This window comes from Vipera ursinii, assembly GCF_947247035.1.
Source record: "Vipera ursinii genome assembly, chromosome: 2".
Classification (NCBI taxonomy): domain Eukaryota; kingdom Metazoa; phylum Chordata; class Lepidosauria; order Squamata; family Viperidae; genus Vipera; species Vipera ursinii.
This window is the reverse complement of record NC_139513.1, coordinates 175,673,118-175,695,877: the sequence shown is the minus strand read 5'-3', so window position 1 is coordinate 175,695,877 and position 22,760 is coordinate 175,673,118. Positions and strand designations below refer to the sequence as shown.

Below are 22,760 nucleotides of genomic sequence, written 5' to 3'. Positions count from 1 at the left end.
TAAGCTTAGTTGATGTTCTTTGGGCCAATCACTAACATTCCAGATTAAGTTAGCATGGAAAAGGAAAGGAGAAACATCGTAAAAAGAGGACAAGGTAGAAATAAAGTTATGTATCTTGATAAAAATGATTAACTGGAAATTTCCAAAAGCTATAAAACGTCAAAAACAATTCAGAGAGATAGCATACTTTCATAATACGTTTACCACCATTCCCACACATACTCATCAAGTGACATCAGTCAAAAAATATTTCTGAAGCACAGATTTATGTAAAAATTATCCATATGTCTTAAAAGATTCTATTCAAAATATTTGATTTGACAAATTTCCATTTTTTAAATTTCTCATCCTTTGCTATGACATTTTATCCAAGATCTAATGGTAAATGAGAAGGCATTTGCCAGCCTGAGAGTTGCCCACCTTAGTTGTAAGCTGCCTTTAGATCTATCTCCAAGAATTGGTCCATTTTTTTAAAAAAAAAAGTCACCTAAAACTATGGCGACACCACCATATGGAAGTATATTCCAGAAGGTAAGCTACGTTCTATATAAAGCAAATTCCATTATATTGCTCCTGACCTACAACCAATAGATAAGTTTGAACATCCAAGTTCTAGCATTATGTACTAAAAAAGCATACTGTCTACATTAGGTTGTTTGAAGGACCGTCTTTTCCCAATCTGATCTACCCGATCCACCAAAGTGTGGAGGCAGGGAATGCTATGGGTTCCCTCTCTAAAGAGATCCGTCTGATGGGCCAAGAAGAAGGGCCTTCTCCATGGTGGCTCCCTCCCTATGGGACATCATCCCTACAGACACTCTTTGACACTTCGCAAGGCTGAAGAAGACATGGTCTGCCGCTGGCCATAGGAACCCCAGAATGATAGGGAGGCATCAATCATTGATTGTTGTCACCACTGAGGTGAGATTGTTGTCACCAGTGAGGTGGAGTTATTGCTTTTTGTATTGTTTTTGTATTGGGATTTTTTTCTTGTAAGCCACCCAAAGTCAATGGGAGTGAGTTGGGCAGTCATAATTAATTAATTAATTAATTAATTATAGTTTCATGAATTTACATTGTATCCACTCAATTATTTTTATAATCAATTAACAAGTAAATGATCTTTTTAGGTTTTTTTGTAGGAAGATGAGTGTGTTACTAAAAAACATGGGACATTACAAAATAATACATGTCATGCCCTGGGAGACCAGGGATGAAATAAGAAAGGAGAAGGCACTACAACAGCTTCAGCAAAAGTGACCAGCTTCTGGAGTAGAAAAGGAGGCAACACAAGAACAAGGAGAAAGAAGAGGGAATAAGGCAGGGACTATGCACAATTAAAGTCAGAAAGAACAGAATTTCTTTATTCCTCCAGAGCAAACAAAAATTGCCCTAAAACTACTACTAACAGGAAGGCAACACTTATGGAAATTCCAGAACTGGAATGTGGAAACAATTTGTGGAGATGGATAGAGATACATTAATCATTTGCAGCTCCGATTGTTGGAATCTTGGAGATTCATCAGTATAATCTTATTGTCACCACTTGTCACAGATCAACATTCCCCAAAGTGGTGTTTTCCAGATCTGTTGCAATACACCTTCCAATAGCTATGCTATACTAGGCTTAAGGAACTGTCGTCTAACACATTTTGATAGAAGGCTGGGAAAGACTCCATCAAATGCTTTCTCTCAAAATTCTCCAGAAATGGCAATTAATATTGAGAGGGGATAATATTGTTTTTCTTTATACTGGATTTGCAGAGGACGGGCAATACAAAAGGTTCGCTCCTCTGCAACATGCTTTACTCAAGTGAAATGCCTCCTTTCACAGATACTGAGTAAACTCCACATAGGGCAAACATGCCCTTACACCTATTTGCAAGTTATATAGAACTTGGAGGGAGCATCATTCGTAGCATCAATGCCAAAAACAATATATTAAAATCCAAGGTAGAAACAGAACACACTTATAATTGCCTTTAGCAGAGTCTGTCCAAGGGCTCCTGCTCTACAGCATTACTTGACAAAATGGAAGAACCAATCATACCGTATTTTCCGGCGTATAAGATGACTCTTGAACCCCTGAAAATCTTCTCAAAAGTTGGGGGGTCGTCTTATACGCCGGGTCGTCTTATACACCGGAAAATACGGTAGTTCTTTTAAGGCCCATTCTGATGTTCTCCAAACATCAAGCGAAGGTTGGAGACAGGACGATAGTTATTCAACGAGGCCGGGTCCAGAGCAGGCTTCTTGAGGAGGGGCCTTACCACCGCCTCTTTTAAGGCGGAGGGGAAGACATCCTCTGTCAATGAAGCATTGACAACTGCCTGGCGGCAAACATACATAATGCTTCTTTCTCCTGTTTTCCTCACAACTACCCTGTGAGGTGAGTTGAGCTGAGAGAGAGTGACTGGCCCAAGGTCAACCAGCTGGTTTTCATGTCTAATATCATGGTTCCGACAGATGAAACTCTTCAAAAGAACCTCGAGGCATTGTTTACCTTAAAGAATTTTTTATTCGAGTAGCATAATATTGGCACTTACATAATTGAAGCCAAAAACTGAATTCCCCTCTCCTGGGCACATAGTGTCAAAGCACAATTCCCTCCTCCAATTTACAGTCATAAATCACATTCCCCAATTAGCTTGAACCACGGGCTTCCTCTCCAGCCCACCAATTCTTATCATCTCTGATTTCAACAACCTTGATTCTCACACTAGGCTCGGTGTTGTTATGTCTAGCTGGACTCTCATTCACATCCCCCCTCAACTCTAAAAGCGAAAGGAAGAAAATGGCTATATTTCCATCTGTTGTCAATGCAAAAACATCCGATGTTAGCAGCGTTGACATCTAAGGCAGGACTAGAACTCACAGTCTCCTTGTTTGTAGGCTAGGACCTTAACACCACCACACCAAACTGGCTCTCATCCATTTCTCCTTTTTTTTAATTGATGTCTTGTCTTTTTATATCATTTGTATGCTTTTATATTTTAGCTGTACAACCCCCAGAGTCACTCTGAGGTGGGCAGTATTTAAAAATTTGACAAATGAATATTTGTTTTAGGAAAGACTTAGTTGGCCATTGCCGCAGGAAACTATTTGAAGATATTGTTTATTTCTTTGTTCAATTTAGTTTCTGCCTTCCCTTCAGGAGCTCAAAGTGGTGAAATAGCATTCCCTCCTATTTGTCCCACAACAACCCTGTGAAGGACAATATAGTTACCGTGCTCTTCTCCAAGAGGAAGTGGTGCAGAAAGTCGCCACTTAGTATTTCTCCTATCTGGTTTTGGCAATGACTTCAAAAATTCTTGCTTCAGGAACTGAGCCTTCTGTTCTTCAAACTGTTTCCTCTATCAAGAAACACATGGAGCATATCATTATTAGGATTATGCAGAGCTTTGGATTCAGGCTCCAAAAGTTGCTTTGCAGTATTCAGATAGCATTTGCCCACGATAATTTAAACCTCTTCTGTCTTTTCCTAGGCTAGTGCAGCAGGCTTTAAGGTACTCCAAACAAAAAACAAGAAATCTGTTCAAATCAATAAGAGGCACACTGAGCGATACCTAGAGTGACACACTGAGTGACATCCAGACACCCACTCTTTTTTTTATTAAAGAGTTTTACAAAAACAAAATTTTACAATATATCCCCAAATCCCTCCCACCCCAAACCCGCCCACTCCCCCCCCACTTCCCAGAGCTAAATACAGGATTATAGTTACAATAATCATATTCTAAATAAAAATTATGCATAATATACAATTAACCAAATTCATAATGTGCTTTAACTCCCCTTTAACATAACTACATACAAAGTACCAATAACAATATCCCTCTAAAATCTACACTACACTAATCTACACTAAAATCTACCAGACACCCACTCTTATTACTGTGTCTTTCACTATGTTGTATTTTATCCTTCTAGTGTAGCATTAAGAAGAAAAGCCTCTTCTCATTGTCCCTTAGTCTCTTCTCTTAATCTCTATTGCCCTTTCTGCTTTTCCGTTGTTCTAACCTAACCCTAACTTTGACTTTATCACAAGCATACATTGCTTAAAATTCTTCCGGTTGCCCTCAAAAATTTGATCGTGCCTCTATCTCAATACGTTCTTTGAATTATTGTATCTAGCCCAGTCCAGAATTGTTCAACCTCCTGACCATTAAAAAAAAAAGCTCCCTCTGCCATGGTTTTTGTATTTCTTCTCCTTGTTTGCACTGTTTTATTGTCTCTATAAAAAAAGAGGTTCTTGTGCTACACTTTTCCCACTGATAGAATTTAAAATAAATCTTGATTACTGTTCACCTTGCCTGTAAGTGTTGCTAATTTTTTTAGCAGCATAGGTAGACATCGACTTAAGACCACAATTGAGCCCAGAATATCTGTTGCTAAGCAAGACATTGGTTAAATGATTTTTGACCCATTTTACAACCTTTCCTGCCACAGTTGTTAAGTGAATCATTGCAGTTGTTAAGTTAGTAACATGGTTGTTAAATGAATCTGGCTTCCACATTGGCTTTGCTTGTCAGAAGTTCGCAAAAGCTGAACACATGACCCCAGGACACTGCAACCGTCATAAATATGGCTGAATTTTGATCACATGACCAACTGTCATAAGTGTGAAATACGGTCTTAAGTCACTTTTTTCAGTACCATTATAACTTTGAACAATCACTAAATGAATTGTTGAAAGTCGAGGACTACTTCAGGAGTTTCTTTGGGGCCTACTAACATATTCAAAAGTTGAGATTAACCAGAGGGCATTGTCACTAAGGAAAGACTCTAAATGTTCTAGCTCTCCCTCATTTACTCTATGTTACTTAGCTGCTTTTCCTCTGCCCATGAAATTGGTTGATTTTAACAAAGATGATGATTTTTTCTTATGGGTTACCATAGGACAATACCCTTAAACACAAAGGGAGAAGTCAAGATGAAAAATCTACTGTAGGTTTTATAGAGCAGGGCTTTTCAACCAGTGGTACGGGTACCACCTGTGGTACATTGGCACCTGGCAGGTGGTACATGAGCATCCTAGAAAAGTGGTAGCGGGGGATGGGAATGAGCTGAACCAGTGGCAGCACCGCACAAGCCTGAGCGAGAGATGGCTGGAGCTGCAGGGCTGTCAGGCCTCAGGGGAAGCCTCAGGATCAGTGCGAGGCTCCAGCTGGAGCTCAGGACTGATCCTGGTGCTTCTGCTGAGCCCAGAAGTGCCGATCAGCTGGAATGTTGCAGCGTCTCCAGGGTCTTGTGATTTACATTCAGGTGCTTGGCAACTGATTCATATTTATGACAGTCACAGTGTCCCAGGGTCATGTGAAGTGACCAAAACCTGCTGCAACCACCCAGCGGAAGGGGGGGGGATAAAAACCAAATACCCACCCCACCCCACCCCCGCTGCCAATCCTCAACAGAAATGCTCACAACAGTGAAAACCTTGGACAGGAGGAAGAGTGCCGCCGGGCGGGCAGGCGTCTTGCTTGGCTGTGGCTTGGGGGGCACTTTTTTTCAGTGCCACTGTAACTTTGAACAGTCACTAAGCAAACTGTTGTAAGTCGAGGACTACCTGTACTTCATCACTTTTTCCCTTTTTTTTGGGTCATCAAGTTTTTGACACCTTGCTAGGCAATTGGTGGTACTCGGATGTTGCCATAGCCTAAAAGTGGTACAATGGGTGAAAAGGTTGAAAAGCCCTGGTATAGAGGAATTGCTGCTGTTGGCCATAATATGAAATTATCAACTTGGCCTCCGGGAAGCAGGGGGGAATGACGACAGCTGTCTACCTCCCATCCTAGTCGAATGGCTGCTTCAGTAAAGTTTTTCCGTTCCCCTTCAAATGCCTGTTTCTGCTCCTGAAACAGTTCTCGCTCCTCCTGTAGCTGCTGTTGTTCCTCTAAGAAGTAAGAGCCCTTCAGGTGGGCAGGCAGTTCTGAATTGGCAGCAGACATTAATTGCTCCTGAAAAGTATTATTTTGAGTTAAAGTTACAAACAGATCCAGAGAGTTCAAAAACATGAATTTTCCATTATAGACAGGCCATGTCTTTGTTGCTTTACAATAGCTTAACTGTTACAACTTTTCTCAGCAAATCCAGACATATACTTTGATGAGGATGATTATAATTCGGCCATGAAGAGTGAAGTGGGTCTCTTGCAGAACTACAGTTCCCAGCATTCTTGGGAAGAAAAACAAGGCTATTAACTAGAAACAGTGTCTTTTGTTGCATGAACCAATAGAGGGAACCAGAAGGCTAACAGAAGGAAAGAGAATGAGAGTTTCTTCTTTGAAATGCCCTAACTATAAGAATGAAAGTCATTTTCAATGTTTAGGTAGGTAGTTGCATTTTATTTACTGTGCTGCTAAATCGCTTTTTTAAAATGAATACATTCTTGGTCTCATTCAGAAAGGCCGTTTATAAATATTTTGTGTTTGCTAATTTAGTAACTGAAGATGTAATTATGTGATATCAGATTAATGCAGAGTAGAACACAAAACACAAAATAATAGGGTTGGAAGGGACCTTTGAGTCTTCTAGTTCAACCCACTGCCCAAGCGGGAGACCCTATACCATTCCGGTCAAATGGCTGTCCAGTGGGTGATGGAGCACCCACAACTTCTGGAGCAGGGGTGTCAAACTCAATTTCATTGAGGGCCGCATCAGCATTGCGGTTGCCCTCAGGGGGGCGGGTGGGTGTGGCCTGGGTGGGTGTGGCCTACTGGGTGGGCGTGGCTAAAGTGCGTATGACCTACTCGGTGGGCATGGCCAGCTCTACATCGTTCGCATCAAGGGTGCCTATGGGGGCCTGGGCAGGAGTGGGACAGATCTGAGGGTCTCTGGCAGGAGGAGGGTCTCTGGGCCAGGGCCAAGGCAGTGGGGGCCGTTCCCTCACTGTTTCCAGGATGGCTTCGCAGGCCACATGAAACCACTTCATGGGCCGGATCTGGCCCCCGGGCCTTGTGTTTGACATGTCTGTTCTGGAGGAAAGCCATTCCACTGATTAATTGTTCTCGCTGTCAGGAAATTTCTTCTTAGTTCTAGATTGGATCTCTCCTTAATAAGTTTCTATCTGTTACTTCTTGTCCTGCCTTCAGATGCTTTGGAGAATAGGTTGACACCCTCTTTATCTAAATTCACAAGATCAACATTAACCCATCGGATAGAATTTTCAGAGGACACTTTTTGGTATGGGGTTGCTTTCTCCTTTCCCTTAATTAGGGAGTAAATGCCAAATACAAATAGTTCTCCTTACAACTACCAGCCTTCAATATCCCACCTGTCCAAAAGGCTAGGAGCACCAGGAGAGAGCAAAGCACCTGGAAGCAGCCATTTACCTGGAAACACTGCTGCTGCAATGCAATCAGTCCTCGGCTCTCTTCAATCTCTTTCTTTAATTTCATTATTTCCTTGTCATGATCCGTCACAATGACCACAGGGTTTGGACCATCTCCAACAGCTGGGCAAAAAGATAAAAATGGAGACTGGCTTGATGTACGTTTATCCTCAAGAACCTGGACTAGGGAAAACTTAGGGCAATTGAAGATATATATCTTATATAGACCATATTCAGACACACACACAGACACACACACACTGAAACTATATTTAAATGTTTTTTCAAACTAGTATGGCTTGGTTAAAGGGGTGTGGTGGCCTAGCTTTCAGGTTTCTAGGATTCTTGACCAAAAGGTTGGTAGTTTGAGACCCAAACACCATGTGATGGAGTGAGCTCCTGTCCTTGCCTCAGCCTCTGCTCAACTAGCAGTTCAAAAGCATGCAAATGAAAGTAAATAACTAGGTACTACTTTGGTGGGAAGGTAAGGGCATTCTGTGAGCCTCAGCGTATAGTCATGCTGGCCACCTGACTATGGAAGCATCTTCACACAATGCTAGGAAACCGAGATGAGCATTGCCCCCTAGAGACAGACACAACGGGACAGCGTAAACCTTTGCCTTTATAGCTTGATTAAGAGAGCTGGGAAGCTGGCTCCATGCCCTTTAATGTTTATCTTTAAACTTTTTTCGTATTACAAAACAATCAGAGTTCTACCTTATAGGCTTGTAAACTAGGTCAAATTGTAAAACTGTAAATAGGATCAGAAACGTTTATTTATCTTATACATTCTTTTTTTAAAAAGCCCTGGAGACAACCAACCTTTTTACGTGATATTAAACCCTTTACAGGAATCTGATGGCTTGCCAACCAGTTTTTCACTGGTTGTCTTCCTATCACCCCATGCTATTGCTTCACGACAACTGGAGTTTAGCAAGAACCCTGGCCCATGTTTTGATTATAAGCAGCTATTTGTTTTCAGTAAATATGCTTAAATGAGAGGCTTGTTCACTAATGAACTTTAGTTTAAGTTGCTTTTGGATTGGATTCAACTAGAAACAAGGCTCACTAAAACAAAAATGGTAAGTCAAACTTACTTAACTTGCCCTTCACATTTCATTTATTATATTTCATTTATTATATTTGTATACCGCCCTTCTCCCGAAGGACTCATCTCCTTTGTGAATTGAGGTCAAGACAAGGGGAGATTTTTCACACACCACTTTAGTGCCAATTCCAGAATACCAGACAATACTTTACAGCTGCTCTTAGGTTATACTGTATATTGCTGTTAAATCATTTATGAAATACCACAAAATACGGCAGTATGAAGTATTACTTTTGAAGATTCCAGCTGCTGTCTGTTGCCATCCTGCACATGGTTTACCTCTCTAACTGAGCATATTGGATAGCTCAAATCTGGGGGATTCTCCTCTTTGGCCTTTCTTCCCTATATTTATTATGCTGCTACAAACCTTTGGTATCCTTTGTTTTTGTGGGTATATTACAGTTTTGATTAACTAAGCATCAAGAATACACTGGAAGTAGAGGGAAGAACAAGATCTTAGGATGAACAAGAACAGGATCTTAGGATGAAAACCTCCTAGAATCCATATGGGTCAATATAAAAGGAAAAAAAAGAATGACATTGCTATAGGTGTATACTACAGGCCACCCAACTAAGCAGAAGAAATAGATGAATTATTTGCTAATCAAATAACAAATGTATGATATCAACTGAGAGACAAGCTCTGCAGGAAGTGGGAGATCAAACAGATTCCTAACCAACTTAGCTGACAACTTTGTCATCCAAAAGGTAGAGGAGAGAACCAGAGGAAAAGCTATTCTGAACCTAATTCTTACTAATAGAGAAATGATAGAGGGAGTTGAAATTGCCAAAACCTTGGGCGAGAGTGACCGTGTCATACTGGAATTCAATATAATGCAAACATAAGCAATAGAATATAATCCAACCAGTGTCTTAAACTTTAAAAGAGTTGATTTTAACAAACTCAAAGAGAGCCTAAGCAAAATTTCATGGATAAAAATCCTAAAGGGGAAAACAACTGAAGAAGCATGGGAAACACTGAAAAATATAACCATAAAAGTCCAGTCCAATACAATACCACTAAAAAAGAAAAACAAGAAATCCAAGAAGAAACCAGCATGGTTGCACAAAGATCTATCTGATAAACTGAAAGACCAGAAGGATAAGTACAAAAAAATGGAAAGAGGGACACATAACTAAAGGCAGAATATCAGCAGATAGCCCGAATTTACAAATATAACGTCAGGAAAACAAAGGCTCAGAATGAACAAAGACTTGCAACAAAAGTCAGAGATAATTAAAAAAAGTTTCTTTCAACATGTAAATAGCAAAAAAAAAAAAAAGTCAAGGAAACGGTCCACTCAAGAGAGAAGATGGGAAAGAAGTAACAGGCAGTAGAGAGAAAGCAGAACTCATTCTTTGCATCAGTCTTCACACAAAAAGAAACTATAGCCCAACCTACCAAAAACATAACTGTAAAAGAAAGATTAGAAATCGAAATTAAAATAAGCAAGAAAATGGTAAGAGAACACCTATCTGACCTTGATGAATATAAATCACTAGGACCTGATGGATTATATCCCAGAGTTCTGAAGGAGCTGGCAGATGTTATCTCAGAACCATTGTATCATATTTTTAAAAAATCTTGGAACACTGGGGAACTACCAGAGGATTGGAAAAAGGCTGATGTGGTTCCCATCTTCAAAAAAAAAGGTGGGGGGAAACCAGACCCAGGAAACTACAGACCAATCAGCCTAACATCAATACCTGGGGAGATACTGGTAAAAATAATAAAAAAAACAGATCTGTGAACATCTAGAAACAAAGAAAGTTATAATGAGTAGCCAGCACAGGTTTGTTAAAAACAGATCATGCCAAACCAATTTTATTTCATTCTTTGACAAAGTGACTAAATTAGTAGACCAGCAAAATGATATGGACGTAGTATATTTAGACTTCAGCAAGGCATTTGACAAAGTAGACCACATGATGATAGCAATATTCCAGTATTTCAAAGGCTGCCACAAGGAGTGGGTCAATTTATTTTCCAAAGCACCAGAAGGCAAGACAAGAAACAATGAATGCAAACTAATTAAGGAATTAGTTGATTCCTGGAATTAAGGAGAAACTTCCTAACAGTAAGGACAATTAACTAGTGGAATAGCTTGCCTTCAGATGTTGTGGGTGCTCCATCACTGGAGGTTTTTAAGAAGAGACTGGACAGTCACTTGTCTGAAAAGGTATAAGGTCTCCTGCTTGAACAGAGGGCTGAACTAGAAGACCTCCAAGGTCCCTTCCAACTCTATTCTGATAGATGATTCTGACTGATCTGTCTTTCTGAACAGGCCAAAAAAGCCAGCATTCCATTCTAGGAACCAAATGCCACTCCTGGAAGCTCCCAAGCGAGCATAAGAGGATCTTCTTTGCTCCCTCTCTGCTTGGCATTTAGATATGTTATATGCATATGGAGCTTCTTGTTCTTATTTATTTTTAGGGCAATTTATTGTTATTTTGGAATTTTGTTATTAGAGCACTTTAGGTGCAAGGTTCAGGTGCAAGAAATCAGGAGTGAGTGTTGGGTCCAAAATAAGTACAAGTTTATTCCATGCTACCTCTAAACAAGAATCTGAACTACTAGTGGAGAAAGCAAATTCGAGGTAGACAACAGTCAGCGGAATTCAAGGAGGGCTGGACTTAGATCTCTTGCGGGCATGAAGGGACTCCAGACTGATAATGTGCTTGACTCCTCCCTCGGGCTCGGCCTGATCACCAGGATGGCTGTTGATCTAATACTTTTAACTGTTTTCTGTGTTTTTTTTAGTTTTGTATGTCACCCAGGGCTTACTGGATTGAGTGGCCAATAAACTTAAATAAATAAATAATTCAAAGTGGCAAACAAACAAATTGCAAAAAATATACCTTTTTATCTCATATCACCTCTATGAATATGTGCAATTGCCTTTTTTGCATCATTTAGAGTCTTATGATAACAGCACTGAACTTCTGTTTGAAGAGTATGATGTGGGAGTTACTGTACCTTGATTATGAACAGCTTTTATGGTATTTCTGAGCCTACCCCACTGTTCCTGGAAGGACTTGTAGGGACAACGTTGCTCTGTGCCCTTGAGACCAAAAAAAGAAAAGAAAAACACCAGAAAGATTAAACAAGATTAGCCAGAAAGTAAAGCAACAGATACTCCTTGCTTAACAACTATTCATTAATGACTGCTTTAAGTTACAACGGCGTTGAAAAAGTGATGGATAACTTGTACTTGCCCAGGGTCACATTATTATGATTCAGGAACTTGGCAACTCTTGCACATTTATGACAGTCACAGCATCTTACAGTCACGTTTGCCATTTGCAACCTTCTCAGCCAGCTTCCAACAAGTAAAACCAATAGGTAAGTTAGTAGGGAAGGTTGTAAGTCATGATCACAAAATGTCTTGCTTAACAATAAATTTGCTGATCCCTATTGTGGTCATACATTGAGGACTACCTACATAGCTACCAAGTGCTAGAAGTATCCCCATGGCACCCTTACTCTAGCACTGCCCCCATCGGTAGCCAGCATCTCTTCCAAGTCTTGGGTCACTTCATTCAGCAGTTGTTTCAGTTTGGTGTTCTCAAAAGCCAGGCCCTCTTCCCGTTGTTCCTGCTTGGCTAACTGGATGCGGTAGAGCTCTTCCTCCTTTCTACAACAGTAGAAGACAAGAATATACAGCTGGAATATTGCCAGCATAAGGCGAAATGTTCTTTAATCACTAATTTTTGCACAAAAAAATGAAGTTCCTAAAGCATTTTGTTGTGATTTTCGTCACATGGTTCAGCTCAGTGCCTGATCATCTCTTAAATAAAATGTGAGTTTAATTCCTGGTGATGGATTCATACATGTTATTTTATTGGCAACTATATGGGAGCCATTTGTTGTTGCCTTCTGGGATTTCCCCAACTTGGCAGGTTCAGCTATAGCTGTAGAATTTCCCATCCAAGTACTAACCAGGTCTGATTCCATTCAGCTTTTTCCAAAACTGATTGCATAACAGCTGTTGGAACACTATTATCTACTTTATCATTAGTAATTCACCAATCTAGGTATAGCGGGGGTTGTGCATACATACTAGTTTCATGACACTCCTAGAATGGTCCTTAGGAATCACTATTCCTAGATTTGAATGTTATAAAAGTATAGTTGAAAATGTATGATGGATAAATCTCAGATACATACAGTGCTGTCCATTTCTTTATAAATTTAGTTCTCTTCTATAAAATGCTTCTCATGCTGAAAGCCACAAAGGTGTTTGGGTGCCTAATCTATGTTTATATTCCATAATCTCAGCATGGCACATCTCCCATAATGATTTTTAAAATCCACATTGACCTTGACTTTGTTGTACCACAGATATCCATGCCACCTCAATCTCATGTTCTATCCTTCTAACTGCTCTTGGTAGGCTAAATTCAGCAACATCTTCCTGAACAAGAGGTGGAGGCAAATGCCAGTAACTTACCTGCCCAGGGACCTCCCAGTTTTCCAGGTGGCCCTCTTGCCGTCCATCCGAGGAAGGACATTGAGAATTTCAATTGCTAGGAAATAGGAAGCCACATGCCTGAGCAGTGAACGCACTCAGGTTCCCAAGCCTTTCTTCCCCAGATTTGACACCCCAAATCAAAGGTGAATACTTGAGTTCAAGTTCTGTTAGCAAAAGCTCCATACCCCTCCATTTCATTTCTATTTATCTTGCAAAAAAAAAAAACTTGTCCAGTTTAACATTTCAAAACTGTCATTATGCCTGCTTCTCATCTACCCAGTGGTTAAGAGATTGTCTGGTGTTTTCTCAATTGTCAGAATACAACTGAGGGCTTTCCTGACAAATGCACTTCTTAATAAACTGTTTTATGTTTTACTTGAAATATAATGTATGTCTGTTAGCATTCATTGATAGCTGGGTTCTGTATCAAAAAAAATAATATGAACATTTATTTTTAAATGAGACCTGCTATTTAATTATGCAGTATTATTTTAGAAATTATGCATATGCTTAAGATCACATCTTCTAGCAAATACTCTTGCTGAACTTAAATCTCAAAACTTTCCTGTCTGCATTTGGGGAAGGGGGGGGAAGAATATTTTGAGTCTTCTGATTGGCTTGTGAATAGCTGATTGCATTTCTATTTTCCCCAAGTCTTGAAAATGTATTAATAAATGATTAAATCTGGTCTGATCATATTCATATACCTCTCCCCAAAACATGGGAGGGGGGAATGAAGCACAATAAAGTTATACACAATGTGAAGACTTAATCAGGAAAAGCTGATTATTTCCTGTAATACAAAAGATAAGTACAAGCTCATCTTAGAATATGAGTGAGATAAGCTCAATATCCCATGATCCAGGAGCCACGTCAGGGTTTCCAGATGGTTCTGATACCAACAAATGTAACAACAAATAAAAAAAGGGCCTGCCATTTTTTATCCCCCACTTGTAACTACTCACTTCCTCTCTTGTCTGTCTTGTTAGTTAAAATCTGGCTCATCTTGTCTTTCAGTCGAAGCAGTTCTTGTTCCTTCTTCTTCATTTCATGACCATGCTGGTTCTTCTGGTTAGCCAGAGAACTGAGGAGCTTGGTGATCTGCTGGGACAACCACACTTACATTCAAAGTTAGGAGAGTAGATAGGGTGTTTCCGCAGCTCCCTTGATTGACTACATTCAAGTTTTCCAAGAGACAATCCCAGAATCCAAGTGGTCTTTCCTTTAATAGACCCAGTGCTTTTTTTGTAAAACAAAAAGTTGCTGGAACTCACACATGTCATACAACCCGCCCTGCCTACCCTACAAGGTTCCATCCAAAAAAGGTGCCGGAACTCCGTTCTGAGCGTTCTACGACAAAAAAAGCCCTGAACAGACCACTACCAACTTTCTTTCTCTCTCATACACAAGCATAAGACATAAACCGCTCTATGGCAAATTTCACACCACATTGATATATTAAACAAACAAATGAAAAAAGCATTGTATTGGGGGAGGGGGAACTAGGGGTAAAGGAGGAAGAAAAGGGATCACATATTTATTCAAGATAGCATACTTCTATGAAGTTTTAAAATGTAATTGTAGGCAATTTTAAAGCTATTGAGTAGTAACAAAGTTATCAAATAAAACTGTAGACATTCAAACTAAAATATTTTAAAATCAAATCTCATTCACTTAATGCCCAACATAACTGAATCAAGTAAATTTGCTATTTACTATCAGCCAATCATTATTTATCTGCAGAAGGAATGCAAGGACCTAAAAATCTTGCCACATGCTATAATATCCTTAAGTAACACCAGCTGCCTGCAATTAGTGCAGGTTCGAGTCCCACCAGGCTCAAGGTTGACTCAGCCTTCCATCCTTCCGAGGTAGGTAAAATGAGGACCCAGATTGTTGGGGGCAATTAAGCTGACTTTGTAATAATGCCGCTTGGGGGTGTGTGTGAAAGCCCTAATAAGCAGGCATATACATAGAATGAAGGCTACTGCTAAGCTTGTAAGCCGCCCTGAGTCTTTGGAGAAGGGCGGGATATAAATGGAATTAAAATAAAATAAAATAATAAATTTTAAAATTAACTCTCAACAATTCCATCTTAAGCTTCCCCCCTCCACTTTTTTTTGATCACAAGAATCTCTTAGAAAATTTTCCAGTCAGGTAAAATGGTAGATTATGTTATGTTCTGTTATTAGTAGTGTCAGCCTACTTTCTGATCCTCCTTAATTTGAATTGATCTTGTCCTTATTATTAGTTTTAAATTAATAATTTCTTCTGTTTTTTGTCTTTGTACTACAGTATTGCTATAACCATTATCTGTTGAAATCTATACTTATGTGTTCACATACAACTTAAAGCTAATATATTTTAGATAATTAATGTTACTTTCACCTGGTTTGCAGTGTGCCTAGATGCATTGATGCATCACTAATTATATTAGAATATGAATATACAAAATAATGAATCAAAGCCATCAGCATTTGTTTTTGTTTCCCACCTTTATTATTTTTTACAAATAACTCCAACACATATTCCTCTTCCTACTGTAGAAAAGAAACGCAGGATGGCTTTAAAGAGGTCATCAATCTTTTAGTACAGATATAATCTTACCTACTAAAGCCTTGACAATATTTGTATTTATGGAGAGAGACCAAAAGAGTATTTACAGTGTATATATTTATCTGAATTATGACTGTGAGTGTACAGGTCAAGCCAAGCCTAACTTAATGATACATTCTTTTGCTGGGCACAGTTCTACTGCTTTAGCCTGTTTTCTTACACTCATTTTCTCCAACCTGTACGTTACAGACATGATGGGCTGTGAGTCCCAGAATTTCCCATTGTTCTAGGCCAGGGGTCTTCAAACTTGGCCCTTTTATGACTTGTGGACTTCAACTCCCAGAGATTGAAGTCCACAAGTCATAAAAGGACCAAGTTTGAAGACCCCTGTTCTAGGCTCTTCACATTTCATCAGGATCAGGAAGTCTGTCTTACAGTGTTCAATAGCAATCATTCATACACATGGACATCACCAGACGGTCAACACAGAAATCAGATTGACTATATGCTCTGCAGCCAAAGATGGAAAAGCTCTATACAGTCAGTAAAAACAAGACCAGGAGCTGACTGTGGCTCAGACCATGAGCTTCTCCTTGCAAAGTTTAAGCTTAAACTGAAGAAAGTAGGGAAAAGCACTAGGCCACTCAGGTATGAATTAAATCATATCCCTGTTGAATATACAGTAGAGGTGACAAATAGATTTAAGGAATTAGTTCTGATAGACAGAGTGCCTGAAGAACTATGGACAGAGGTTCGCAACATTGTACAAGAGGTAGCAACTAAAACCATCCCCCAAAAAAAGAAAGCAAAATGGCTGTCTGAGGAAGCTTTGCAAATAGCTGAGGAAAGGAGGGAAGCAAAAGGCAAGGGAGAAAAAGAAAGATACGCCCAAATGAATGCAGAATTCCAGAGAACAGCTAGAAGAGATAAGAATGCCTTCTTAAATGAACAGTACAAAGAAATAGAAGAAAACAATAGAATAGGGAGGACCAGAGATCTTTTCAAGAAAATTGGAGAGATGAAGGGAACGTTTAATGCAAAAATGGGCATGATAAAGGACCAAAATGGCAGGGACCTAACAGAGGCAGAAGAGATTAAGAAGAGATGGCAAAATTACACAGAAGAACTATACAAGAATGAGCTTAACGTCCCTGATAATCACAATGAGGTGGTCACTGACCTCGAGCCAGACATCCTAGAATGTGAAGTGAAGTTGGCCTTAGAAAAACTGAGCAACAACAAATCTAGTGGAGGTGACAGTATTCCAGCTGAGCTATTCAAAATCTTAAAAGATGATGCAGTAAAAGTGCTACACTCAATTTGCCAGCAAATTTGGAAAACTCAACAGTGGCCACAGGATTGGAAAAGATCAGTTTACATTCCAATTCCAAAGAAAGGCAGTGCCAAAGAATGTTCAAACTATCGCACCATTGCACTCATTTCACATGCTAGTAATGTTATGCTTAAAATCCTACAAGCTAGACTCCAGCAGTATGTGGATCGAGAACTACCAGAAGTGCAGGCAGGATTTCAAAGAGGCAGAGGAACTAGAGATCAAATTGCCAACATACGCTGGATCATGGAAAAAGCTAGAGAGTTCCAGAAAAACATCTAGTATTGCTTCATTGACTATGCTAAAGCCTTTGATTGTGTGGATCATAACAAACTGTGGCAAGTTCTTAAAGAGATGGGCGTACCAGACCATCTTATTTGTCTCTTGAGAAACCTATATGCGGGTCAAGAAGCAACAGTGAGAACTGGACACGGAACCAGTGATTGGTTCAAAATTGGGAAAGGAGTCCGGCAAGGCTGTATGCTGTTGCCCTGCCTATTTAACTTATATGCAGAGCACATCATGAGAAAGGCAGGGCTAGATGAATCAAAGTTGGAATTAAGATTGCCGGGAGAAATATCAACAACCTAAGATACGCAGATGATACCACTCTAATGGCAGAAAGTAAAGAAGAACTAAAGAGCCTCTTGTTGCAGGTGAAGAAGGAGAGTGCAAAACTTGGGTTGAAACTTAACATTAAGAAAACCAAAATCATGGCATCTGGCCCTCTCAATTCCTGGCAAATAGATGGGGAAGAAATGGAGGCAGTGACAGATTTTATTTTCCTGGGCTCCAAGATCACTGCAGATGGGGACTGTAGCCAAGAAATTAAAAGATGCTCCTGGGGAGGAAAGCCATGGCAAATCTAGACAGCACACTAAAAAGCAGAGACATCACCCTGTCAACAAAAGTGCGTATAGTCAAGGCTATGGTCTTCCCAGTTGCAATGTATGGCAGTGAAAGCTGGACCATAAGAATGGCTGAGCGCCAAAGAATTGAGGCCTTTGAACTATGGTGCTGGAGAAGACTCCTGCGAGTCCCTTGGACTGCAAGGCGATCAAACCGGTCAGTCCTAGAGGAGATCAACCCTGACTGCTCTTTAGAAGGCCAGATCCTGAAGCTGAAACTCAAATACTTTGACCACCTAATGAGAAGGAAGGACTCACTGGAGAAGAGCCTAATGCTGGGAAAGATTGAGGGCAATAGAAGAAGGGGACGACAGAGAATGAGGTGGCTGGATGGAGTCACTGAAGCAGTAGGCGTGAGCTTAAATGGACTCCAGAAGATGGTAGAGGACAGGAAGGCCTGGAGGAACGTTGTCCATAGGGTCGCAATGGGTCAGACACGACTTCACAGCTAACAACAACAACAACATTCTTCACCTTCAATATTAGAAGGGCTGATTCAATCATTCTTCCCTTCCCTTCCCTCACTCACCTCCTCCTTCTCTTCTTTCAGCATATCATTCAAATGTTTGTTTTTGCTATGAAGCTGCTGTTCCTTATTCTGCACAGTTGCAATTTCCCTTTCAAGTACTTCCACGTGTTCCTTTGCGGGCAGGGTTGGGGGGACAGACAAGAGAAGGAATCATAGCAAAGAATTAAATCAATTATTAGAGTCTCCTCCCCAACCCCAAATATAAATTACTTCAATAATTTTATTACAGAACTAAGACATGAGTGTAATTATTACTAGGAATGAGATTTTCATTTGAGAAAAGGCACAGCATCAGCAGTAACTGCAGGCTTGGAGAAAGGATGCTTTAACATACAGTGGATACAAAAAGTCTATACACCTCTGTTAAAATGCTGGATTTTTGAGATGCAAAAAAATCAGACAAGATATATTACTTCAGAATTTTTTTCACTTTTAATATAAGTTGTACAATTCAATTGAAACACAAACTGAAATCTTTTGGAGGAGAAAATAATGAAAAATGTACAATAATATAGTCGCATATGTGTGCTTCATAGGTGGCACTGTTATGCTTTGGGGCTGCTTCAGCTGGAATTTAGGGCTTTAGCCATGGTAGAGGGAATTATGAACAGTTCGAAATATCAGTCAATTTGGGCATAAAACCATGAGTGCTCTACTAAAATGCTGAAGATGAAGAGGAACTTCACCTTTCAACATAACAATGACCCAAAGCATACCACCAAATCAACAAAAGAATGGTTTCACCAGAAGGGGAATCACCAGAAGATGATTTGGTATGTGTAGTTTAATGAAGAGAAGGACGTGGTGTGACATGATAGCAGTGTTCCAATATCTCAGGGGCTGCCACTTAGAAGAGGGAGTCAAGCTATTCTCCAAAGCACCTGAAGGCAGGAGAAGCAGCAATGGATGGAAACTAGTCAAGGAGAGAAGCAACCTAGAACTAAGGAGAAACTTCCTGACAGATTAATTAATCAGTGGAACAACCTGCCTCCAAAAGTGGTGAATGCTCCAACTCTGGAAGTTTTTAAGAAGAGACTGGACAGCCATTTGTCTGAAATGGTATAGGGTTTCCTGCCTGAGCAGGGGGTTGGATTAGATGACTTCCAAGGTCATCTAAATTAGATCAAAGTTTTGGAATGGCCCAGCCAGACTGTGGACCTGAATTTATGGTATGACCTGAAAGGTGCACAGGAGATGCCCTCACAATCTGACAGATTTGGAACACATTTACAAGGAAGAGGACCAAAGATTCCCAAGGAAAGATGTGCCATGCCTACTCCAAAAGATTGGATGCTGTTATAAAAACAAAAGATGTTTCAATTCTGTATTTATTTAAGGGTGTACACACATATGCAACCACATTAACTGAGGGGTAGAATCAAGATCACGTGAAGTGTTAGTACTGTTTTATAATGCCTTGGTAAGACCACATTTGGAATATTGCATCCAGTTTTGGTCATCATGATGTAAAAAAGATGTTGAGACTCTGGAAAGCGTGCTGAGAAGAGCAACTAAGATGATTAGGGGCCTGGAGGCTAAAACATATGAAGAATGGTTGAAGGAATTGAGTATGTCTAGTCTAATGAAAAGAAGGACTAGGAGGTGGCATGATAGCAGTGTTCCAATATCTCAGGGGCTGCCACAAAGAAGAGGGGGTCAAACTATTCTCCAAAGTACCTGAAGGCAGGACAAGAAGCAATGGATGGAAACTAATCAAGAAGAGAAACAACCTAGAACTAAGAAGAAATATCTTGATAGTGAGAAAAATTAACAAGTGGAACAACTTGTCTTCAGATATTGTGGGTGCTCCATCACTGGAAAATTTTAAGAAGAGACTGGACAGCCATTTGGCCGGACTGGTATACAGCAGGGGTCTCCATCCTTGGCAACTTTAAGACTGTTGGACTTCAACTCCCAGCTTTGCTGGCTGAGGAATTCTGGGAGTTGAATTCCACCAGTCTTAAAGTTGCCAAGGATGGAGATCCCTGGTATAAGGTCTCCTGCTTGGGCTGAGGGTTGAACTAGAAGACTCCAAAGTCCCTTCCAACTCTGTTATTTTAGTTTTTTGTTATTTTTTTCCTGAAAGATTTCAGTTTGTTTTTCAATTGAATTGTGCAATATGTTATGTTAAAGGTGGAAAAAATTCTGAAATAATTTTTCTTGGTTTGATTTTTTTAAATCTAAAAAACCTGGTATTTTAACAGGAGTGTGTAAACGTTCTATATCTACTGTACATACACTGTATAAAGGAAGAAGTGAATACATCAATACTGCTGTATATACCACTCTCTCTGATTTTTCCTTTTTTTCCAGTATAGGACAACAATAAACTCATATTCACTTTTTTGTACTGATGCATTGCAGGAACAGAATGGAAAGGGCCAGTGACATGGATGATTATTAATTTAATGAAATACTGGCAGATCTTGATAACTATCTTTGCCAAAATTAAAATATAGTTGCTCCCAAATCGTGCATTTTGAAATGAAAATCTACCCGTTTTAATCAGTTGAATGACAATAATTTTATTTAGATAAACAGAAGAGGAAATAATGTATCAAAACCTGCAGCTGCTCTATATCAATGATTGCCAAATAGAGTCACAATTTACCGCTACTGCTACTTTGATAATTAATGCAAACCTAGCATAAATATTCACTTCTCTGAAGTACTCCTGAGAAATTATTTCATAATATTTTGGAGGAATGAGTAAAATTAAATTGGGGGAGGGGAAGGCAATTACATTCTTGTTGTGACTCCCATGTATATACCATATCTTTACTTGTGTAAACAGGGAACACTAAATTTTAAAAACCTTTGCATTTGAGAGAGTTTTCTGGTTAGCTGGATGGTGCAAAAATATCTATGTAATCAAGCAAGTGAAGGAGCTTTTAAGCAAGCTGGGCTTAAATTGAATTCATGCAACTGTCCATCTCCTTAATTACTCAGGGTTACAGTATACCTATCTCTTCACCTGTGCTGTGGTCACAAGTAAATCCATAACTTTACCCAGCAAGATTAGAAAATTACATGGGTTGGGGCTGTAGACAGGATCATAGCAATATTCAAAGCCCCCACCGTCCCTGTGCCTAGATAGAAGAATCCAGTAGATTCTGAAACCTAAGAAATGTCAAATATTCACATGAATCCCCCCTTTCGACTAGAGCATGTAAGCAGCAGGAAAGATATTACACAACAATTACTATGTATTGGCAATGGACAGTTTGAGAAAAACATTCATAGAAGTAGACTATTTATAGAACGAGTTTATGATGAAAAGGACATCTGAGCAACCCACATTTATATTGTATATTTTTATTTTTTGGTAATTATTAGGAGGTTTTAAATTGAAAGGTACTCTGGTGGAGCTATTGGGCAGACAGGAAAGAAATTGGGGAATACTCCATGATTGTCACTGTTGGCAGACTATCTGAAAGGATGAACTCTGCTGCATGAATTCCTGTTCATTCCAAAATAATTGTCCATAGATTTTCTTGGAGGATTTTGCTTCATTGCCATTGGTACTTGGGTTTTTTTTTTAAAAAAATGTTTGGATTCCAAAGCATCTTCTCCTAGTCACTGACATTAGCTAATACACAGGCCACACATACTACAGAATCTGGAAGTTCTGACCTTGAGTTTACGCTGCTCTTTCCTCAGATAATCCAGTTCTTCATCCCATCTCATCTTCTCTGCCTCCATGTCACCCAGCCTGGCTGATGCATTTTGGTACAAATTCAGCAGTCTGCAAGCTCCATTAACCAATTCCAGGAGGTCAAAGCCATGCTCAATACCATCTCCAGAACCATCATCTTTATAAAGGGCAGGGAACCCCAGTGCTACCATTTCCTAGGCAAATATATAGTTGAAACATAGAAGAAGTAATAGCAACAGCATTTAGACTTATATACCGCTTCACAGAGTTTTACAGCCCTCTCTAAACAGTTTACAGAGTCAGGTTATTGCTCCTAACTATCTGGGTCCTTATTTTATCAACCCTGGAAGGATGGAAGGCTGAGTCAACCTTGAGCCAGTCAGGATCAAGCTCCAGGCTGTGGGCAGAGTCAGCCTGTGATACTGCGTTCTAACCACTGCGTGACCGAGGCTCCTAAAAAATTTCAAAAGACATGCTTGTCATTCTTAATAAACAACTAGCATAAGAATACATAAGAGAAACAGGGTGGTATCTTTATATGATACACAATTGTATGTTACAAGAATTCCATTAGGCACAGGAGCCTCAAGGTTTTAAGGCTTCAACATCAGACCAAACAAAAGAGAGAGAGAAAGAGGAAGAGAAAGAGAGAGAGAAGGAAGTGTGGTAGTTTGTACTTAATATCTAAAAAATGTCACTTTTAAGGTCTTAATAGAAATGGATTTTCTTTTTCCTTATAAATTATAATTGCAGGACACACACACACACACACACACACACACACACACCAGCATATGTTCATGTCCAAGCATAAGGAAACTACAAACCATTTTTTTTAGATCAAGCAGATATCCACCATTTTCTGCTTC

The 22,760-nt window shown here is 39.7% G+C and overlaps 1 protein-coding gene across 1 annotated transcript in view; it reads right to left on the bottom strand.

Annotated features, from left to right (window-relative positions):
• The window catches only part of LOC310634427 (afadin- and alpha-actinin-binding protein A-like), a gene marked incomplete at its 5' end in the record, with an annotated part of 28,561 nt that overhangs the window by 2,722 nt on the left and 3,079 nt on the right, over window positions 1-22,760 (bottom strand). Inside the window, 9 exons of the mRNA XM_083352808.1 lie at window positions 3,227-3,353; window positions 5,784-5,957; window positions 7,332-7,478; window positions 11,411-11,500; window positions 11,923-12,073; window positions 12,890-12,965; window positions 13,876-14,011; window positions 18,237-18,347; window positions 21,870-22,085. Of these exons, the coding sequence (XP_083208934.1) occupies window positions 3,227-3,353; window positions 5,784-5,957; window positions 7,332-7,478; window positions 11,411-11,500; window positions 11,923-12,073; window positions 12,890-12,965; window positions 13,876-14,011; window positions 18,237-18,347; window positions 21,870-22,085 (1,228 nt within the window). The remainder of the gene's footprint in view (window positions 1-3,226; window positions 3,354-5,783; window positions 5,958-7,331; window positions 7,479-11,410; window positions 11,501-11,922; window positions 12,074-12,889; window positions 12,966-13,875; window positions 14,012-18,236; window positions 18,348-21,869; window positions 22,086-22,760) is intronic.